Consider the following 21,821-nt stretch of genomic DNA (forward strand, 5'->3'; position numbering starts at 1 on the left):
TACCCATTCCAGTATTCTTGCCTGGAGAATTCCATGGACAGAGGAGTCTGGCAGGCTACAGTCCATAGGTTGCAAAGAGTCGGACATGACCGAGTGACTAACACTTTCACTTTGAACAAGTGGAGAGTGGTGGTGAGGACAGAGAGGGAGATAAATCTATAAGACTTGATGAGCTCAGAGAATGGACTGAATTTGGTGGTTTGGCTTTCTTTTGTGAACCGTGGAAATAGAGCCATCCATCCAGTGGAAAGTGGGCAGGCAGATTTGAAACTCAGGAGGGAAATCTGAACTTGAGAGGTGACTGATGCTCCAGGAAGAGATGAGACCCCTCAGAATGAGTGTGCTGAGTTGGAAGGGGAAGGAGTGGGATTTCCCTGGTGGTCGGTGGTTAAGACTCCACGTCTCCACTGCAGGCGGCTTGGGTTCATTCCCTGGTTGGGGAACTAAGATCTTGTATGCTATGCAGCCAAGAAGCTTAAATAAAATAAGGAAGGGAAAAGAACTACTCTATAACTCAGTGAACACCAGGATGTGGTTTTTCTATATTCTGTTGTCCTACCAATTCATTTGTTTACAAAACATTTGATGCCCCAGCTACTTTTCGAAATGTATATCCTTTAAGCAGTTCAGTAGGATGCAGTAAGGCTAAGTGGATATTTTATAACTGAAAAGATGTCACTTTGCAAAGGGCCTGATGTGAGGAACATTCCACAATGTCCTAGTCATATTTTCATAGACAAGTTACTTCAGTTAGGAGATACTGCTTCAGAATATAGCAAGGGATCATTCTGACAATGCTTAGAAAAATGTTTTACATGTGAGAAATATTTCTCCACAATGCAAATGCTTGACGCTATGGGGTAAAAGTGAGACAGGTGAACTCAACTGTTAGTCTGGTTTGTGAAATAATTGTACTCATTCATTTTATAACTACCTCACACCCAGGCCTGTAGGGCATCTTAAAAAAACAGCCAGGACCAAATTTATAATTAGCTGAGTCCATTTTTGCCAGACCTAACCATGGATATAGGACAGGGTTGGTTTTGTTATTTCCTTAATTGAAAGCGTCAAGAAAATACAAGCCAGGTCAGGGAGTTTTTGATCAGGGAAAGAACGCTGGCATAAATAACCCCAGATTATATGTCTGCAGGAGGCTGGGAGGAGGCTGGTCTGCACGGCCTCCTTCTGAGGTTACCCAAACAAACCTGGTGACTGGCAGCTCCCCTATGTAATGTGGGAATGTGTGTGAGCATTTTGAAATCTCTAATTTTTTCCCAGGGCAAGGGTCCAGGGAAATCAAGGTTTCTCAGGGTACTGAAAAGCTTTTGACAACCATAAAATAATTCTTTATTTTCTCTTAATGTAACTTGCCTTCCCCCAAACTGATCAGTAATATCACCTAATCATTATGGGACTGGATAGAAAAGAAATAGGATTTTTAAGTGTTTATATGCCAAGTGACTCTGTCAACAGCCTTGGGAAGTAGGTCCCACTGTTTCTATATTGCAGAGGTAGAAACACTTAATCAAAAGTCATTTAGCTAAGAAGACATAAAGATAAAATTGAAAAGTGGATCTGTTTGGCCCCCACACTCTTTGTAATATCCTGACTGGCAAATGCCTATTTCCACAAGTGTAAGGTAAGAAGCGTTCTGATGAATTCCTCGAAGAAGGTTCATCTTTCCTAACTTCAGCGCCTCCTCCCAGGGGCCTTCTGACATTAAGCAGCTGCCCTAGGTTTCTTGGGGTGCTCACGCTGTTTCCTAGCTCTTTGTCCCCCTCCCCCATCATTTTTGGCTTATGCTGAGGAGTTGCTCACCTTTCTGGCTTTCCACTTGTCTTCACAAAACTGATTGGCAAACACTTTCCCATGAAGGGCAGGATGGTTTAACTCGTGCAGAGATAAATGCTTCTTAAGGATATGCCTGGTCTGTGTATCCCAGTGTGGGAAGGCACAGATCTTTCTGCCTGTGAGGGTACTCGGTCTGGGTCTGCTCCCACAGAACCCTGCAGTGCAGGTTCCTCATGTCAGAGCACTGCTTCCGTAACAGGGTGGAAATCCCAGCTGTGCCTTTCCACACCTCCCTTCCCAGTATTGAGAATGGATTTTCCGTGCAAACAAAATGTATCTCCAAAGTCATTTGAGAAATGTGAGGCTCAGACAGCCCGCAGGACAAAAAGCTGCTGGTCTCATTTAGGTGTGGAAAGTCATGCATCTCAAATTTATAAATGCCCTATGCGGATACTTTACAGCTTCACCCCATAGAACTGGTGTAACCAGCATTCTTGTCTTATAGAGAAGGTTTTCTGGGAGCCAGAGGTAGTCTTGGCCTTCCTGCCATTCTCCCAAGGAGTTCAAATTGAATGCTTCACTTTCATTCTCTCTGTGGAGGTGGGGGAGGGGAGTATTGCCCAAACAGTACCGTAGGAGTCATGAGACCCGTGTTTTATTACCTGCAACATAGTCATTAAAGCTGAGCTTTGTTTCCGATCCATTGGAGACAGAAGAGAAAGTGGTTCTCGTGGCTGAGTTCACAGCTTTGCTGGGTCCTCTGCCCAGTGTTTTCCTGTGTCTGAGTTTTGTGCTCCAGGTTTGGATATGGGTTCATAGTGGGAGGTTCATGTGTCTGAAACCCGGTAACTATTTTGAATTAAAGTAGATACAAGACTTACTTTCATATCCCTTATGAAATGATAAAAACAATAGCTAAACCCATCATGCTTTCAACACTGATCTAAGAATTTTTTGTGTAGTAACTGATTTAAAGATCACAAAGTCCTAGGAGTGTGCTCAGTCACTTCAGTCATGTCCGACTCTGTGCGACTCTATGGAGTGTAGCCATCCAGGCTGCTTTGTCCGTGGGATTCTTCAGGCAAGAATGCTGGAAAGAATTGCTGTGCCCTCCTCCAAGGGATCTTCCCAAGCTAGGGATGGAACCCATGTCTCTTGTGTCTCCCGTGTTGGCCAGTGGGTTCTTTACTACTAGCACTACCTGGGAAGCCCCAGCATCCTAGGAGGCAAGTCCTATTCCAACAGGGTGAAGAAACTATGAGTGTCCATGGGTGGGGGGAGATCACAGAGCCCTGTGAGGGGGGCTAGCAGGTCACTTGAACTGACCATTCTCCCTGTATAAGAACCACAGGCCATGAAGCTCTAGAAGCTTGTCTGATGTTTCTAGGGGAAGCTGAGTCTTGGCTTCTCTGCCTTATGAACAGAAATGATAACATCTGCCCCAGACAGCACAGAAAGTAGGGAGGTGATCCATGAGGATTAGGCAGAGCCTGTGGTAAATGTCATGAACAAAATAGAAAAGTTTAGGAAGAACTTCACTTGGTGGTAAAATGGGAAGAAAAGAATAGTGGTGTGGGGCAGTATGAAAAGTGTCTCCCTTCACCCCAAAGAATGATGTTTTCTTAGCTGACCTGTGGAGAGATTTTGTTTCCTTTTGGTGTTTTTTTGTTTTTAAGATATTTATTATTTTTTGTTTGGAGGCATTGAGTCTTCGATGTGGCACGTGGGGTCTTCGTTGCGTCACGCAGGATCTTTTGTTGTGGTGCGCGGACTCTCTAGTTGTAGAACATGGGCTCCAGGCCGTGCAGGATCTCTAGTTACAGCTAGCAGCCTTAGTTGCTTCCCTGCATGTGGGATCTTAGTTCCTAACTAGGGATTAAAACTGCATCCCCTGCAAGACAAGGCAAATGCTTAACTGCCAGACTGGCAGGGAAGTCCCTTCGTTTTGTTTTTAGTGAGTTGGTTATTAACATTCAAAAATTGAGAGATATATAACCATCTGAGGAGAAAGAAGTGGAAGCCCACTCCAGTATTCTTGCCTGGAGAATCCCAGGGACAGACTAGCCTGGTGGGCTGCCATCTATGGGGTCGCATGGAGTCGGACACGACTGAAGAGATTTAGCAGCAGCAGCAGCAGCATAACCATCTGAATCTGGCTTCTCTTGAAGCAGCAGGTCTGGAAAGATAACCTGTGCTGTCTCTTGAGGGTTGGAGTTGAAAGCAGACACGACTGAAGCAACTTAGCAGCAGCAGCCCGCATACATAGGGCTCTCCCATCCCTGATCACACACCAAGTTAGGGCCAGATCCATGATCGGAACACAGGCGTCCCTGGGCTTCCAGCTCCAGGCAGGATGGGTCCCTTTACACTTATCCAGTCAGTTTTCTGAAGTGGTGCTCTGTAGGTTCTGGCAGTTCCTCTCCTCAGTGCTCAGATTAGAGAATTGCAGCCATGTTCCTAGTGGTCTCCTGGGAGCACTGCATGTTTCTCTCCCCTAGAAAGTTGTGTTTGGTTAGAGTTAAGTGGCCTCTGCATGCAATGTGCTTGATTCAACTATTAGGTTTCTTTTGAATTCTGTTTCTGCCAACAAAGATAGTAGAGCATGGTTGGGTCTAGGGGAACCAGACTGAGGTGTAAGGCCCAGCTCTACCACTTGCTATTCTTGGGCAATTTTTCTAGCTGACTTCTTACTCATAGGATGGGTGTGAGGATAAAAGAGTACAGTGTTCTCATGGAGCCTTGTTTTTATTAAAGATGTACCTGTTCATATTTTGTGACTCATTTGACGGCCTTCTTTCATCACAAGTTACCCAGTTTTCTTTAAGCAATACAAAAAAGATGGTTGTCTTTTAAGAAAGCTTCAAAATAGTTCTCTTTCTCATATTACCAACAACAATATAACTTCAGGCAAGTCACTCCATATCTGAGGGCCTTGGTTTACTTACTAATCAAAAGGAAATACCCATGCCCACTTTATACAGTTGTTTAGTGAAGTCATTTAAATGAAAGCATGGAAGTCATGAGGGCCTAATAGGGAGTAATTGTACATGAAAACAGTCTTTAAAATTTTTGTTTTTAACAGCATATTTTAAAACAGTTTGGAGATTCCCAACAGGTAGCAATAACTCTTAAAATAGGAAGAAGGCCAGGAGGCAAGTGTGTCTGGCCCTTTCTCTCCCTGAGGCACCTGCTCTGTAAGGTCCACCCCTAACATTTGTGGGGCCCAGGGCAAGAGTACCTATGAAGGCATGGCTGCCATATGTCTACAAATTTTAAAGTAATAAATCACAGCAACAAATTGTTGAGCCAAATAAGTCCTATCACCCAAATGTAACTAATCTACCTTCATGATGAACTGGAAGTCTGAGTTTAAATTTAGGATTCTTAGACTCCTTGGAATTCTGTGTCAAAAATGGGACGGACCAGGGAGTATGGGCTTCTCAGTGTCCTTTCTTCCCATCCCTGACTCCCACACAAAGAATATGTTCATATGTGGACACCCCACCCTCCAAGCTCAATCTCTGTCCATGTCCTCAAAAACAGCAGCCCTTTGATCACTTGTGAGCCCAAAGGTACACAAGTGGTTGTGGAGTTCCCTTTGGGAGACCAGATCTGGGGAAGTTGTCCTCCTCCCCAGGATGTGGAAATAGACTCAGAGCTGTCTGAGTATGTATTCTGGATTCCTGAATTCCTGGGCCATGTTCTATAAATTGGTGGAGAGGTTAGGCTCTTGGTGAGCATGTCCCTTTCACTTCAGGGTCGTCTCATCTGAAGAAGAAGTGAACAGCTGGGAAAAGGCAGACAGAGTAGGACCCTTTATTTATTTTTTAATTATATATATATTTATTTATTTACACTGGGCTTCCCTGGTGGCTCAGATGGTAAAGAATCTGCCTGCAATGCGGGAGGAGGGCATGGCAACCCACTTCAGTATTCTTGCCTCAAGAATCAGCGTAGACAGAGGAGCCTGATGGGCTACAGTCCATGGAGTCGCAAAGAGTCGGACACAACTGAGAGACTTTCATTCATTTATTTACTTTTTGTTGCGCTGGGCCTTCAGTGTGGTATGCATGCTCTTGACTGCAGCGTGTGGACTTCTTTTGTTGCAGTGCATGGGTTTAATAGTTGCCGTTTGCAGGCTTCTCTAGTTGTGCCATGTGACTCTCTAGTTGCTGTGTGTGGGCTCAGTTGTCCTGCAGCACATGGAATCTTAGTTCCCTGACAAGGGATCAAACCCATGTCCCCTTTCATTGCAAGGCAGATTCTTAACCACTGTGCCAGCACTGAAGTCCCTGGAGAAGGACCCTTTAAAAGTCTGGGGCCGAGATTCAGGACCGCTCCTGCCGTGTTGTATCTAAGGCCAGTGCTTCCCTGTACCCTGGCCCTCCAAGGAGCTCAACATAAGAACTGATAACTTCCTTTATACTGTCCATATCTATACTATTGAGTTCTGTGGAAATGCCTTTTCAACAGAGTTGACAGTCCCAATTCCTAATCCCAGGGTTAGAAGTGAAAAGGAGGTAAAATGGTGCCTAATACTCAACTCACACATGGAAGCTCTGGCCAGTTCTTTCTTTGGACCACTGAGGCTGCCAAGCAAGGAGCAGTTGTAGTCATTCTGGCTCCTAACCAAGAGGATATACAAACTCTGATTATTGCTTCTGCCAAGCCAGGCATCCCACAGTTTCTTATACAGACTCTTATTATTCTGCATTCTCAGCCCTGGGTCTCTGCACAGCCTGGTGTCCTCAAGTCCAGAGTCTCCTCCTGGACTGTGTGGAGCTGAGAAGATGGATGAGAACTGGGGTTCCAGTGATTCTGTGTATAGACTTTGACCCCACTTCTCTGTTGTCAGCGTCTTGCCTTTCCTGTCTTATGCAACACCTGGTACTTTCCAGTTGTGAGTGGCTCGGGGGTCTATTGGACACATTGGCTTGCTTTTCCAAAATATCCCTTCTGTGGAGTTTCAGCTGTGCCCATCTTTGTGGCTGCCAGAAAATCCTACTTCATCTGTTTTTCATCTTCAAAAAAATTGTTGCAATCTCTGATCTGCTCATGTCACTACCATTTTCCCCCCTTGTGATTTAATGGCTTTTATTTTCCTTTCCTGCTTTTTGTGTGTGTGTGTGTGTGTGTGGAATTTCAGGAGTGAGATGAGAAAACACAGGTGGCCAATTCACCATATTTGAGGATTTATTATCGTTCATTATTTTTTCATTGAAGTATAGTTGATTTACAGTATTATATTAGTTTCAGATATGTAGCATAGTGAAGTGAAGTGAATTGAAGTTGCTCAGTCGTGTCCGACTCTTTGTGACCCCATGGACTGTAGCCTATCAGGCTCCTCCGTCCATGGGATTTTCCAGGCAAGAGTGTTGGAGTGGATTGCCATTTCCTTCTCCAGGGGATCTTCCTGACCCAGGAATCGAACCTGGGTCTCCCGCATTGCAGGCAGATGTTTTATCATCTGAGCCACCAGGGAAGCCCTATATAGCATAGAGATTCAGGTTTTCTTTTTTACATGTTATACTCTATTAACAGTTATTTTAAGAAAATGGCTACAGTCCTCTGTGCTATGCAATATGTCCTTGTTGTTTGTTTTATACATAGTAGTTTGTATCTCTTAATATCATACCCCTGACATGCCCCTCCCCATTTCCTCTCCCTACAGGTAACCACTAGTTTTTTTTTTTTTAATATTTACTTCTGTTTTGCCATATACATTTGTTTGTATTATTTTAGATTCCACATATAGTAATAACATAGAGTATATGTCTTTCCCTGACTTATTTCACTAAGCATAATATTCTCTAGGTCCATCCACATTGCTGCAAATGGCAGAATTTCATTCTTTTTTATGACTGTATTCCACTGTGTGTGTGTAATTTGTACCACATCTTATTTATTTACTTATTTATTTTTTAGTTGAAGGATAATTGCTTTACAGAATTTTGTTGTTTTCTGTCAAGCCTCAACATGAATCAGCCATAGGTATACATATGTCCCCTCCCTCTTGAATCTCCTTCTTATACCACATCTTCTTTATCCGCTCGTTTGTTGACGGACACTTGGGTTGCTTCTATATCTTGTGTTGAAACTATTGCTGCTATGAACATTAGAGTATATGCATCTTTTTGAATCAGTGTTTTTGGTTTTTCTGGATATATACCCAGGAGTGGAATTGCTGGGTCATACGGTTCTGTTTTTATTTTTTGGAAGAATCTCCATGTTCTTTTCCATGGCGGCTACACCAATTTACATTCCCAACAACAGAATACAGGGTTCATTTTTCTCTACATCCTCACCACCACTTGTTATCTGTAGACTTTTTGGTGCTAGCCATTCTGACAGGTGTAGGTAATACTTCATTGTGCTTTGACTTGTGTTTCTCTAATAATTAGCAATGTTGAGCATCTTTTCATGTGCCATCTGAATATCTTAGGAAAAATATCTTCAGGTCTTCTGCCCATTTTTTGACTGGGTTATTTGTTTTTTTTAAATGTTGAGTTGTAGGACCTGTTTTTATAGTTTGACTATTAACCCCTTGTTGGTTGCATCATTTGTAAATATTTTCTCCGTTCCATAGGTTGTCTTCTTGTTTTATTATTGCTTTCCTTTGCTATGCAAAAGCTTTAAAGTTTAATTAGGTTTCAGTTTGTTTACTTTTGCTTTTATGTTTTTGCCTTAGGAGACCGATCCAAAAAAAATACTGCTGTGATTTAAGTCAAAGAGCAGCCTGCTTATATTCTCTTCTTTATAGTGTCATGTCCTACATTTAGGTCTTTAATACATTTTGAGTTTATTTTTGTATATAGTTTGAGGGAATGTTGTAATCTCATTCTTTTACATGTAGCTGTCCAAGTTTCTCCAGCACTGCTTATTGAAGAGACTATCTTTTCTACATTGTATATTCTTGCTTCCTTTGTCATAGATTAATTGACCATAGGTGCATGGGTTTATTTCTGGGTTCACTATTCTGCTCTGTTGATCGTGTCTATTTTGTGTCAATACCACACTTTTGATTACTGTAGCTTTGTGGTATAGTCTGAAATCTGGGAAGGTGATACCTCCAGCTTTATTTTTTCTCAAGATTGCTTTGGCAGTTAGGGGTCTTCAGTGGTCCCATATAAATTTTAGGATTATTTGTTTTAGTTCTGTGAAAAAGGGCATGGGTATTTTCGTAGGTACTGCATTCCATCTGTAGATAGCTTTGGGTAGCATGGCCATTTTAACAGTGTTAATTATTCCATTACAAGAGCATGGGAGATCTCTCCATTTCATTGTATCATCTTTAGTTTCTTGCATCAGTATTTCATAGTTTGCAGAGTATAGGTATTTTATTTTATTTCTTGGTTAAGTTTATTCCTAGGTTTTTTTACTCTTTTTGATATCATTTTAAGTGGGATTTTTTTTTTAACTTTTTCTCTCCAATAGTTCATTACTAGAGATTGAAGATTTAAATGGTACTAATAAAAGAGTGGGCACTGATGTTCATCGAGAGTTTTGTCTATATCAGAATGGCCTCAGATCTCTTCTTTCCTGCATTATTCCTTTCTCTTCCTAGATTTCCTCAGGGAACTAGGAATTTACTGCACTGTCAAATTGTCTTCAAGCCACACTGGGTCAGTGGATAGTAAAGCCCCAATTTTCTAGACAGCAGCTATTCTTACCTGTTTCCCTTGTGACCTGGAGTTGAGGTTCCAGGACCCAGAACTGAGCCCAGTCTCATAACCCCAGTGGGAGCTGACTCACCATGGTCATTTGAGAAATGTAGTTGTGCTTTTTTACCCCATTAAGACTCCTCTATTCTGAAACTTGCTCAACAGAGTATAAAACAGACCAAATGGATAGATGTAATTTTTATCAAACTAATCTCTTTAATGAGTTCTGTGATGAGTTAAACCCATTCATGGTCCTTATTGATACAGAAGTATATGTGTGAATGTTCATTTGTATAATTATGAACTTATTTTAATATTCTTGTCTATATATAAGTCTTAAATTTAGAGAAATCCTTCACATCTTAAATTAACTTTGTCCACACTCTGAAGAGTTTTGAGTCTTAGAGAAGCAGGAGAGCCTGCATTTGAGAACTTCTTGGGGGAATTTTAGAAAGGATCTTTCAGACTAGAGTGTTCCTGAAGAAAGCACCCAAGGTACTTGTCATTTATCTGAGAGGTGGCGAAAAATCTTGGTCATTTTGATCAGAGAGGAGAGAACAGATGAGTTGTAGGTTTCAAGTGCTAAGGCACTTTTGTGGAAAAATGACCTCATGTGCCATGGGACTCATATGGGGGGATGTAGGACCAGTGGTGGAGGAGCCTGGTAGGCTGCAGTCCATGGGGTCACTAAGAGTCGGACACAACTGAGAGACTTCACTTTCACTTCTCACTTTCATGCATTGGAGAAGGAAATGGCAACCCACTCTAGTGTTCTTGCCTGGAGAATCCCAGGGACAGGAGAGCCTGGTGGGCTGCTGTCTATGGGGTTGCACACAGTCGGACACAACTGAAGTGACTTAGCAGTAGTAGCAGGACAAGTGGTATAAGTTAAGGAGGATACATGTTGAGTCAGAACCTGACCATTTGGAACTGGCTCAGAGAGAATGAGACCGCCATCTCTAGAGGAATTTCAGTGGGAGCTCTTTGACTCCTTAGCAGAGCAGTTGGTGATGGGAGGGGACCCAGCATCCAGCTCAGACATTCATCCTGTGACTTTTAAGTCTTCAGATTTGGAAAGTCAGGTTTGGTGCTTGATAGGAACTGATACTGGAGAAGGCAATGGCACCCCACTCCAGTACTCTTGCCTGGAAAATCCCATGGATGGAGGAGCCTGGTGGGCTGCAGTCCATGGGGTCGCTAAGAGTCGGACATGACTGAGTGACTTCACTTTCACTTTTCACTTTCATGCATTGGAGAAGGAAATGGCAACCCACTCCAGTATTCTTGCCTGGAGAATCCCAGGAACGGGGGAGCCTGGTGGGCTGCCGTCTATGGGGTCGCACAGAGTCGGACACGACTGAAGCGACTTAGCAGCAGCAGCAGGAACTGATACATCTCTTTTGTCTTGTTGGTTTCCATGGTGGATCCTATAAGAGTTTTTAAACTGTTTTCAAAGTATCTTTCCAGAAGCCATTTCTGATTGTGCATCCTTTCTCTTGCAGGAGAAAATGCAGAAGTTTCCATGGATGTTTCTCTGGCTTACCGTGATGATATGTTTGCTGAGTGGACTGAAATGGCCCATGAGAGAGTGCCCCGGAAACTCAAATGTACCTTCACCTCCCCCAAGGTAGGGTACCTTGATGTCCTAGTTGATGGGGTTTTTATTTGGTTTCCAGGTATGTGGGAACATTTGCTCAGACAGAGCCCTTGTTCCTAAGCATACATGACCCACAATGATTAGTAGTCACCATCCTTTGTCCTAGAAGAGGGCAATTTAGATATTTCACGTTCCTGCAAAGGATCAAAGAACAGAAGGAGGAATGTTTGTTTGAAGTGATTTAGTTGTTCCTCTAAAATACCTTCATAAAAATAAGCTCTTTGTTCTTTTGTTAATTAGCTAAAAGTGTTTGAAGAATGTTGCTTAGTTAATTTTAGGTGGGTAAATCTGTTCATATTGGATCAATGCGTGGGTCTGCTCTCTGTTTCTTAGGCATCTCTGTTGCCAAAATCAGTGTGCAGGTGTGAAGACTAACAATCCCAGGGAACAAACATCATAGACAAAAAGAAGGGCCTGAGGGAGGAATCTAGTTTCCTTTGTGACCTCAGTCTTTTTGCACATCTGTAGGACTCACCTTTCTTGGTTCTTCCAGGAAGATTTGTTTAACCACCCAGAGGGAAGAATGTCCCTATCCTCCCTACACTCAATGAGTGTAGGGAGACACTTTCTCTTGGACAAAGGCCTCAGAATCTTGAGGAATTAAAATACAGGGATGGACTCAGTGGCCCTCAGAGGCCAGTGGGATTTGACTGTATAAGGACCAAATCAGAATTACTGGGTGCCCTTTTCCAGTGCCAAGTGCTGCCCTCAAACATGCCTCCCCAAGATTCTGTCCCATGCACCCTCCCCCACCTGCCAAAGTCTCTGAAGTTGAAATGGAGTTTCTGAAATGTAGTTACTGTTACTCATGGTTACTCACATTCCTCAAGAGTGTTGACAGGGAGCACCACCAGCTAGGTGACCTCTGATGTCCCTTCATGGACAGAAATAATCTTATTTTCTTTGCATGAAATGGAGGAGAGGCCAAACTGCACTGAAGCACATTCCTGATTATGTCGTTTATCACTTGACATCTTCAGATCAGTTGCTGCTGAAGAATTTGGCTACTTTGTAGTACTTGCTCTGTTGATCGATTTAGTTCTTCACTTTTGCTTACAACTGCAAAGTTGGGTTTTCCTGTGGAATGGTAAGGATGACAGATTGAAACCTCTGAGAACCATGCCCCCATCCTGCCCTGAAGAGGACTAAAATGGGGCTGTGCAGGTTCATTACCATTGGTTAAAGGCCTGGATTTGGAGCAAAATATTCCCCAGTGGCTCAGTGGTAAAGAATCTGCCTATAATGCAGGAGATGCGGGTTCAATCCCTAGGTCAGAAAGATCTCCTGAAAAAGGAAATGGCAACCCACTCCAGTATTCTTGCCTGGGAAATCCCATGGATGGAGGAGCCTGGCAGGCTACAGTCTATGAGGTCCCAAAAGAGTCGGACATGACCAAGTGAATAAACAGCAAACAACAAATAACTTGGCTTCAATTCCAGACCATTTCATTTACTGACTGCATTCCCTCAGGCTAGCTTGCTTTATCTGCTCAAGCTTCAGTTTCTCCTTTACCAAATGAAATAATAATTAATACCTGCCTGTGGAATCTCTGTAAGGACTAGATAACAGAACGAATCTTACCACTTGAATCTAGTCTGGGGCATGTTTCACCAGATGGGCCACCAGGACAAAACATATTAACTAAAACGCTCATGGGCCAACCATGCGCCCTACACGTAAGCATCTTTTGGGGCGCCTGGTGTTTGTTAAGTCTCTCTTTCCCTACGGTTCCTAGACCACAGCTATGGAAAGTATGGCCTAAGAATTAACAGCATCAGCATCATCTGGTAGCTTGTAGGAAATGCAGATTTTCAGGTCACACCCCAAACACGAATCAAAATTCACACAGAACCAAGGAACCTGTGTTTTAATAGGATTTCATTTCCTTCTCTTAAGCTTGATAAAGTTTGAAAGTGACTTCAGTAGATCCTTTCCTTAATGATCAAATGTAGGGTTCCCCCCCCCGCCCCAAATTCATCCAGAATTGTTTTGAGTAGGCCCTTGCTGCTGCTGCTAAGTCACTTCAGTCGTGTCCGACTCTGTGTGACCCCATAGACGGCAGCCCACCAGGCTCCTCCGTCCCTGGGATTCTCCAGGCAAGAACACTGGAGTGGGTTGCCATTTCCTTCTCCAATGCATGAAAGTGAAAAGTGAAAGTGAAGTCGCTCAGTCGTGTCCGACTCTTAGCGACCCCATGGACTGCAGCCTACCAGTCTCCTCTGTCCATGGGATTCTCCAGGCAAGAGTACCGGAGTTGGGTGCCATCGCCTTCTCCGTTGAGTAGGCCCTTGGGGGTAATCTATAGGTGAAAAGGAATGGTAGAGAGGAACTGGAGGTAGCAGAAGAGAGATATGTAATATTTCTAGATCTTTGTATGCAGTGGAGGAAATTAATTAAAACCTTTCTAACTGTTGCTGCAAGTTGATTGCATCATTCAAGGGTAAGACTGGTTGGATGTTTAAAGCTATAGGATATAAAGTTTTGCATATGGAATTTCATTCTCAGAAAAAGGGAAAAGTCATTTCTCACCTTACTTAAACTCTTAGAGGGCACTGGGAAGCAGAGTCAGGGGAGGTTGTTAAGAAGCCTGCAACTGCTTCTTAATGACAGTTGCTTGATTATCTTTAGGATGTGTTGATCCCTTTCAAGAAAGATACTAAACCTTGAAAAGTGTGAAGGAAATGAATCATCAAATCTATGCTTTTTGATTGCAGTGAAATTTAGACTTGAGTCTGAAGATTAAATGAGAAATTGCTTTAAAGCTTTCTAGTCCCTGGTGGATTGTGAAGTTTAAAAAAAAAAAAAAGTCAAGTTGCCACCTGCTGTAATTTGTCCTAATTAGCCAGTCTCATGCTGGATTTAGGGGAGGGCTGAGGGGGCTGGGGAAAGGAAAAGGAGGGGGAGCGAGCAAGAAATCTTTCTTTCTAAATGCCCTAAATACTGGCAGAGGCAGAACCTCAGTGCATAAAGAAAAGTCCCCAGCAGGATATGGTGAATTTGTCTGAGACAGGTAGGACAGGCCAGGATCCCAGGACCCTGTGTGCGTCTCTGATCTGTTGGATTTAAGTAAATTTGTCTCATGTGGTGGTGTTACCCTCTGTGTAGGGACAAGGGAGTGGAAGACAAGGGAGTGGAAGACCCATGAAGGGGCATTAGAAGGATCTCAAGAGATCACATAAATAAACCTTGCTTTACTTAGGGGGCTTCCCTGGTGGCTCAGATGGTAAAGAATCTGCCTGCAAAACAGGAAATTCAGATTTGATCCCTGGGTCAGGAAGATCCCCTGGAGAAGGGAATAGCTACTCACTCCAGTATTCTTGCCTGGAGAATCCCATGGAGAGAGGAGCCTGGCAGGCTACAATCCATGGAATTGCAAAGAGTTGGACATGACTGAGCGACTAAATATGCATGCATGCTTTACTTAGAAAGAAAGTGAGACCAAATGAGGTGGGTGACCTTCCCCAGCTACCCAGTAAGGGGTGAGGTCAGGACTAGAATTTGAACCTCTTGGCTTGAAGTTCAGTGCCCTCCTTACCATAGCACAATGCCTGCCTGCAGGCGTGTCTAAGGCCACAGCATTCCTTTCTTTCTGCTGCATTCACGTGTCCTCCTCCCTATCAGAGCTGGAGGCTGGACTTGCAAGACTCATGTCCTCAACCCAATTCTGCCATGACTTTTGGGACCTTGGGTGAGACACGTAATGAAGACGGTGGCATTAGACTAAATAAGTTTTGTTGCCTTCAAACTCTCAATTTCTGTAAATTAGCTTATTGGAAACACATCAGAATATCCACTTTTTGCTGTTACAAGAGCAAGTAATCAGCCTCCTTAGTTCAGCTTCATCTGAGGCTGAATTAGAGCCTATACTGTATTTTCAGCAATTTTGCAGAGTCCTTCCTGCTTTGATTTATAAGTAGAAGAGAAGGGAGCAGAGGGGAGAGAAAGATCTATACAGGAAGACTTATCCAACTTGCAGCTGAGTTTTGGAAAAGAAGGATTCTTTATACAGAAGAATTTTTAAAACTTCAAATGCCATGTCTAATCAACTGGTCATTCTGATAAGAGCCCCTAAGATCTTAGAAAATGAAAAACGATCATGATTGATCAATGATATCTACCATGAGTAGGAAAGGAAAGAGTGGAAACATGTAAGCCAGATCTGTACCTGCTCTACCTCTGGTTTTGTCATTTGTGTCTTCTGTCCCTGTACGAAGGCCTGTTTATTGCACTCTTGAGCTCTGACTGTCTAGTAAACCGCTCCCGCATCCCCACCCCCAGGATCACAGAGGAACAGACTCCTTCTTATCTTCCTTTCTCCTCTGGACTTTTTGCTCTGAAGATTTACAAAAACTTTTGGAGGCCCTGAGAATTCAAGCTTAGGAATACCAAATTCCATCCCTCCATCACTTCATCAGAAGGTACCAGGCAAACATTAAAGCTGGAATACAAACCCAGCATGAAGGCAGACACTTGTCTGGCTCATTGGGAAAGAATCCTCAGTTGCTGAAGCTCCTGCTTCTCCATGCCCATACTTGAGAGCTTCCCCCACCCCTCAGCTAGGCCACAAAGCCTTGTGCCCTGTGGAGTTGGAACAGAATTTCACTTTCAAAAGCAAGCTGTGCCCCTACTCACCAATCTCCCACTGCCATGTGCTGGCTGGTACCTCTTAAACTGCTTGGCAGGAAGTCCAGGAGGCCTTCCTAGCTGTAGTTGTTCAGTTGCCAAGTGTCCAACTCTGTGACCCCATGGACTGCAGCATGCCAGGCTTCCCTGTCCCTTGCCATCTCCTGGAGTTTGCCCACGTTCATGTTCACTGAATCGGTGATGCCATCCAACCATCTCATCCTTTGTTGCCCTCTTCTCCTTCTGCCTTCAATGTTTCCCAGCATCAGGGTCTTTTCCAGTGAGTCAACTGTTCACATCAGGTGGCCAAAGTATTGGAGCTTCAGCTTCAGCATCAGTCCTTCCAATGAATATTCAGGGTTGATTCCTTTACGATTGACTGGTTTGATCTTCTTGCAGTCCAAGGGACTCTTGAGAGTCTTCTCCAGCACCACAGTTTTTCAGTGCTCTGCCTTCTTTGTGGTCCAACTCCCACATCCACACATGACCACTAGAAAGTCTGTATCCTTGACTATATAGATTTTTGTCAGCAAAGTGGTGTCTTTGCTTTTTAACACACTGTCTAGGTTTGTCATGACTTTCCTGCACAGAAGCAATCGTCTTCTAATTCATGGCTGCAGTCACCATCCACAGTGATTTTAGAGCCTGAGAGGAGGAGATCTGTCACTGCTTCCACCTTTTCCCCTTCTATTTTCCATGAAGTGATAGGACTGATGCCATGATCTTAGATTTTTTAAAACTGAGTTTTAAGCCAGCTTTAAAGGGTAAAAAGGACTTCCTAGAAACTGTGTTAAATGTTTATTTAATTTCTGCTCCCTTCTGCCATTTTGTCTCTTGGGCAGTTAGAAAGATTTAAAGGCAGAAAATTCCAAGTGGTTATCTCTATCAACCTAATCTCATTATTCCCCTCATCCCTTTGAATCTTCCCCAAATTCCAAGGCTCTTTGAGTTGCTTCTTCTATTTTTTTGGTCAAATCAATAAAAAGTAGGTATTTCCTGCTTTTTGTAGCATCTCCTACAGGTCAAAACTATGTAAATAAGTGATCATGATACAAGAATGTGATGGACATAGGACTTCCTCCTGAACATTTAAGGAGTTGACTGTTCCACAAAGCTATACAGTATCTGATAGTATGCTGCAAATTAAAAGTTTTTATAGCCCTTATAGACCAGGCTAGTCTGATGTGAGGCTGTAATAAGGATTGCAGAGCTGAGAAAGGTGATGAAATAGAAGAAACCCCTGCTCATTACCTGAGATTTCTGGTTCCACCTCAAATGTGGCTGGGTTTTATTTTGGGGAGGGAGGGTGGCAGCTTATATAAACCCATGTACCCTATTATGTGTACCTCTGAAGTATACATTTAAGCCTTAGCTTTTTAGAATTGGTGATATGAGTCAAAGGCAAGACAATTCAGACACAGTTTATTGGAAATGGTGCCCTTGCCTCAAACCCTCTACTCTTCTTCCAGACCCTAGAACATGAGGGCCGTTACTATGAATGTGATGTCCTTCCTTTCATGGAAATTGGGTCCGTGGCTCATAAGTATTACCTTCTAAATATCCGGCTGCCTGTGAATGAGAAGAAGAAAATCAACGTTGGGATTGGAGAGATAAAGGATATTCGGCTGGTGGTAAGTGAATCTGATTGATCACAGTTGTGGTATAGGTTCTTACCATTTTATCTCTTTAGTAGGGAAAAAAGTAAAACATGGAGTAGATTTTTTAAACCTAATTTAGGTTTTTTTTAATCTAAAAAGCAACTGCATATTTATTGTAGAAAATTACAAGCGCAAATAAACATCATAGAACATGAAAGTTATCTGTAATATCCTGCCATCTTGAGAAATAACCATTTCGAGGTTTTGCTATTATCTCCTTCTTGATTTTTTTCTATGTGTGTATAGTGTGTGTGTGTAATGTATGTGTGTGTGTGTGTGTGGTGGGTGCATGTGTGTGTGCGTGTGTGTGTGTGTATGTATATATATATATTTTAAATTGTTCCCTTCTAGAGAAGGAAATGGCAACTCACTCCAGTATTCTTGCCTGGAAAATTCCATGGACAGAAGAGCCCAGTGGGCTACAGTCCATGGGGTCACAAAGAAACACAACTGAGAGACTGAGCTCAATCCTTCTCTTAAAAAAAGGGAGGGGATCATATTCAACTGACTCTTCCATTCTTTGCTTTTTTAAATGTAATGGTATATTATAAATATAATGTAAACATACGTTGCGGTACTGCCTAGCTTCCACAGTATGTATTCACTTTAACACATTATGCCAGTGCTGTCATTTGGGGCATCTAAGATAGCTCCAATTTTTCAGTGAAAACCTTGGAGAAAAATCTTTGATCATGTTCCTAATCATTCCCTTAGGATAGAGTGAGGCTATCTTCATGCCTTTTGATTTAGTTTTATACAGTGCCTGAGGAGGGGTTGAGGAGAGTGTGAGGATGTTACCTGCTGTGAATGTTAAAGCTCTTGATCTTGAAAGTTCAGCAATAAAGATCTCCACTTACTGCTCTTCAAAATGCATCTGCTGGTAGAAAATAACACCAAGATATATTGACCTTAAAAATTATGATTGGTCTCTATCTAGGGAATTCACCAGAATGGAGGCTTCACCAAGGTGTGGTTTGCCATGAAGACCTTCCTTACACCCAGCATCTTCATCATCATGGTGTGGTATTGGAGGAGGATCACCATGATGTCTCGACCCCCAGTCCTCCTAGAAAAGTAAGAGCTGATTTTGCAGCACTCTTAAGAAACACTGGCACAGCCTGCCGTGTACCTGTTGCTGGGAGTCTAGCTCAAGTGGTCCGTGTGTTCTTTGGACTGGAGATTTGACTCCTTTTTCTCCTTCAGCTTTTACATGCAAATGATTGTTAAATCCTAAGGGTTCTACTGCTCTCATATTTCCAGCTCTCTGTTCTATCTTTGCTCTTTCATGTTCTGCATCAGATACATTTCTCTGATACAGTGGATGAACTGCATTGTTGCTCACTAATCCCAACCACTCTCAGCAGCTCTCAGCAAGGATGATTTTCCTGTAGAGATAGCCCTTTTCTCTCCTACATTATTGACTTTTTGCTTTCTGTTGGATTATTCCCATTAATATACAAATACACTCTTCCATCCCCATTCATAGTTAGAACTCTTTGTACTTCCCCTCAAAGCTACTGCATCATTTTTCAGCTGATCTTTACAACAAAATTCCTCAAAAATCTTGTGTATATATCTTCTCCCGTTTTTTTCTTGAGCCCCTTCTACCCCTTATTAAAATTGTTCTTAATAGGATCACCAGTGACCCCCACCTTCCAAATCCAGTCCTCAGTCCTCACTTTTCTTGACTCGTTGTCAGCATTTAGGTCACATCCACTATATGACCTAAATCAAATCCCTTATGATTATACAGTGAAAGTGACAAATAGATTCAAGGGAATAGATCTGATAGACAGAGTGCCTGAAGAATTATGGACGGAGGTTCATGACATTGTACAGGAGGCAGGGATCAAGATCATCCCTAAGAAAAAGAAGTGCAAAAAGGCAAAATGGTTGTCTGAGGAGGCCTTACAAGTAGCTGAGAAAAGAAGAGAAGTGAAAGGCAAAGGAGAAAAGGAAAGATATACCCGTCTGGTTGAAGAGTTCCAGACAATAGGAAGGAGAGATAAGAAAGCCTTCATCAGTGATCAATGCAAAGAAGTGGAGGAAAACAACAGAATGGGAAATACTAGACATCTCTTCAAGAAACTTAGAGATATGAAGGGAGCATTTCATGCAAAGATGGGCTCAATAAAGTACAGAAATGGTATGGACTTAACAGAAGCAGAAGATATTAAGAAGAAGTGGCAAGAATACACAGAAGAGCTATACAAAAAAGATCTTTATGACCCAGATAACCACGGTGGTGTGATCACTCACCCAGCGCCAGACATCCTGGAATGCAAAGTCAAGTGGGCCTTAGGAAGCAATCACTACGAACAAAGCTAGTGGAGGTGATGGAATTCCAGTTCAGCTATTTCAAATCCTAAAAGATGATGCTGTGAAAGTGCTGCACTCAGTATGCCAGCAAATTTGGAAAACTCAGCAGTGGCCACAGGACTGGAAAAGGTCAGTTTTCATTCCAATCCCAAAGAAAGGCAAAGCCAAAGAATGTTCAAACTACTGCACAATTGCTCGTCTCACACGCTAGCAAAGTAGTGCTCAAAATTCTCCAAGCCAGGCTTTAACAGTACATGAACTGTGAACTTCCAGATGTTCAAACTGGATTTAGAAAAGGCAGAGGAACCAGAGATCAAATGGCCAACATCCATTGGATCATCGCAAAAGCAAGAGAATTCCAGAAAAACATCTACTTATGCTTTATTGACTATGCTAAAACCTTTGACTTTGTAGATCACAGCAAACTGTAGAAAATTCTTAAAGAAATAGGAATACCAGACCACCTTACCTGCCACCTGAGAAATCTGTATGCAGGTGAGGAAGCAACAGCTAGAACTGGACATGGAACAACAGACTGGTTCCAGATAGGAAAAGGAGTATGTCAAGGCTGTATACTGTCACCCTGCTTATTTAACTTATATGCAGAGTACATCATGTGAAATGCTGGGCTGGATGAAGCACAAGCTGGAATCAAGATTGCTGGGAGAAATATCAATAACCTCAAATACACAGATGGCAGAAAGCAAAGAAGAACTAAAGAGCCTCTTAATGAAAGTGAAAGAGGAGAGTGGAAAAAGTTGGCTTAAAAGTCAACATTCAGAAAACGAAGATCATGGTATCCGGTCCCATCACTTCAAAAGTAGATGGGGAAACAATGGAACCAGTGACCAACTTTATTTTTTGGGGCTCCAAAATCACTGCAGATGGTGACTGCAGTCATGAAAATAAAAGATGCTTACTTCTTGGAAGAAAAGATATGACCAACCTAGACAGCATATTAAAAAGCAGAGACATTACTTTGCCAACAAGGGTCTGTCTAGTCAAAGCTGTGGTTTCTCCAGTTCAGTTCAGTCACTCAGTCATGTCCAACTCGTTGTGACCCCATGAATTGCAGCACACCAGGCCCCCCTGTCCATCACCAACTCCTGGAGTTCACTCAAACTCACGTCCATTGAGTCGGTGATGCCATCCAGCCATCTTATCCTCTGTCGTCCCCTTCTCCTCCTGCCCCCAATCCCTCCCAGCATCAGAGTCTTTTCCAATGAGTCAACTCTTCACATGAGGTGGCCAAAGTACTGGAGTTTCAGCTTTAGCATCATTCCTTCCAAAGAACACCCAGGGCTGATCTCCTTTAGAATGGACTGGTTGGATCTCCTTGCAGAATGTGAGAGTAGAATTATAAAGAAAGTTGAGCACCGAAGAATAGATGCTTTTGAACTGTGGTGTTGGAGAAGACTCTTGAGAGTCCCTTGGACTGTAAGGAGATCCAACCAGTCCATCCTAAAGGAAATCAGTCCTGAATCTTCTTTGGAAGGACTGATGCTGAAGCTCCAGTACTTTGGCCACCTGATGGTAAGAACTGACTCCTTGGAAAAGACCCTGATGCTGGGAAGAATTGAAGGCGAGAGGAGAAGAGGATGACAGAGGATGATATGGTTGGATGGCATCACTGAGTCGATGGACATGAGTTTGAGCAAGCTCCACGAGTTGGTGATGGACAGGGAGTCCTGGTGTGCTGCAGTCCATGGGGTCACAAAGAGTTGGACAGACTGAGCAACTGAACTGAATTGAAGTGTCAGCATTTGGTGTAGCTGATCAGTCCCTTTTTTTTTTTCATAGAGCCTCCTCCACATTCTCACTGTTATTCTCTCTTTTGCTGACTGTCACTCAGTCTCCATGGCTGTTTCCAGTGATCTTTCCAACCTCTTAAGCTTTGGAGCTGAGGCTCTGTCTTTGTGTTGCAGAAAGGGGGACCCTTTCCAGGGCCCAAAACTGGGCTCTTATCTAGCACTCAGAAATGAATTGTCCGAGGAGATACATCTCTTTCTTTGCCAGCACATGTGTCTCCTCGGATAATTCATTTCCAAGTGTTAGACAAGAGCCCAGTTTCGGGCCCTGGAAGGGGTTCCCCTTCCTGCCACATTTGAACTT

General features: G+C 42.9%; 1 protein-coding gene across 2 annotated transcripts in view; it reads left to right on the forward strand.

Annotated features, from left to right (window-relative positions):
• The window catches only part of WLS (Wnt ligand secretion mediator), a 116,485-nt gene that overhangs the window by 61,160 nt on the left and 33,504 nt on the right, over positions 1-21,821 (forward strand). For both annotated transcript variants that reach the window (XM_044944868.2, XM_025288490.3), the window contains 3 exons: positions 10,955-11,079; positions 17,202-17,363; positions 18,328-18,464. In XM_044944868.2, the coding sequence (XP_044800803.1) occupies positions 10,955-11,079; positions 17,202-17,363; positions 18,328-18,464 (424 nt within the window). The remainder of the gene's footprint in view (positions 1-10,954; positions 11,080-17,201; positions 17,364-18,327; positions 18,465-21,821) is intronic.

The sequence above is a fragment of the Bubalus bubalis genome, chromosome 6 (assembly GCF_019923935.1).
Source record: "Bubalus bubalis isolate 160015118507 breed Murrah chromosome 6, NDDB_SH_1, whole genome shotgun sequence".
NCBI classification, from domain to species: Eukaryota; Metazoa; Chordata; class Mammalia; order Artiodactyla; family Bovidae; genus Bubalus; species Bubalus bubalis.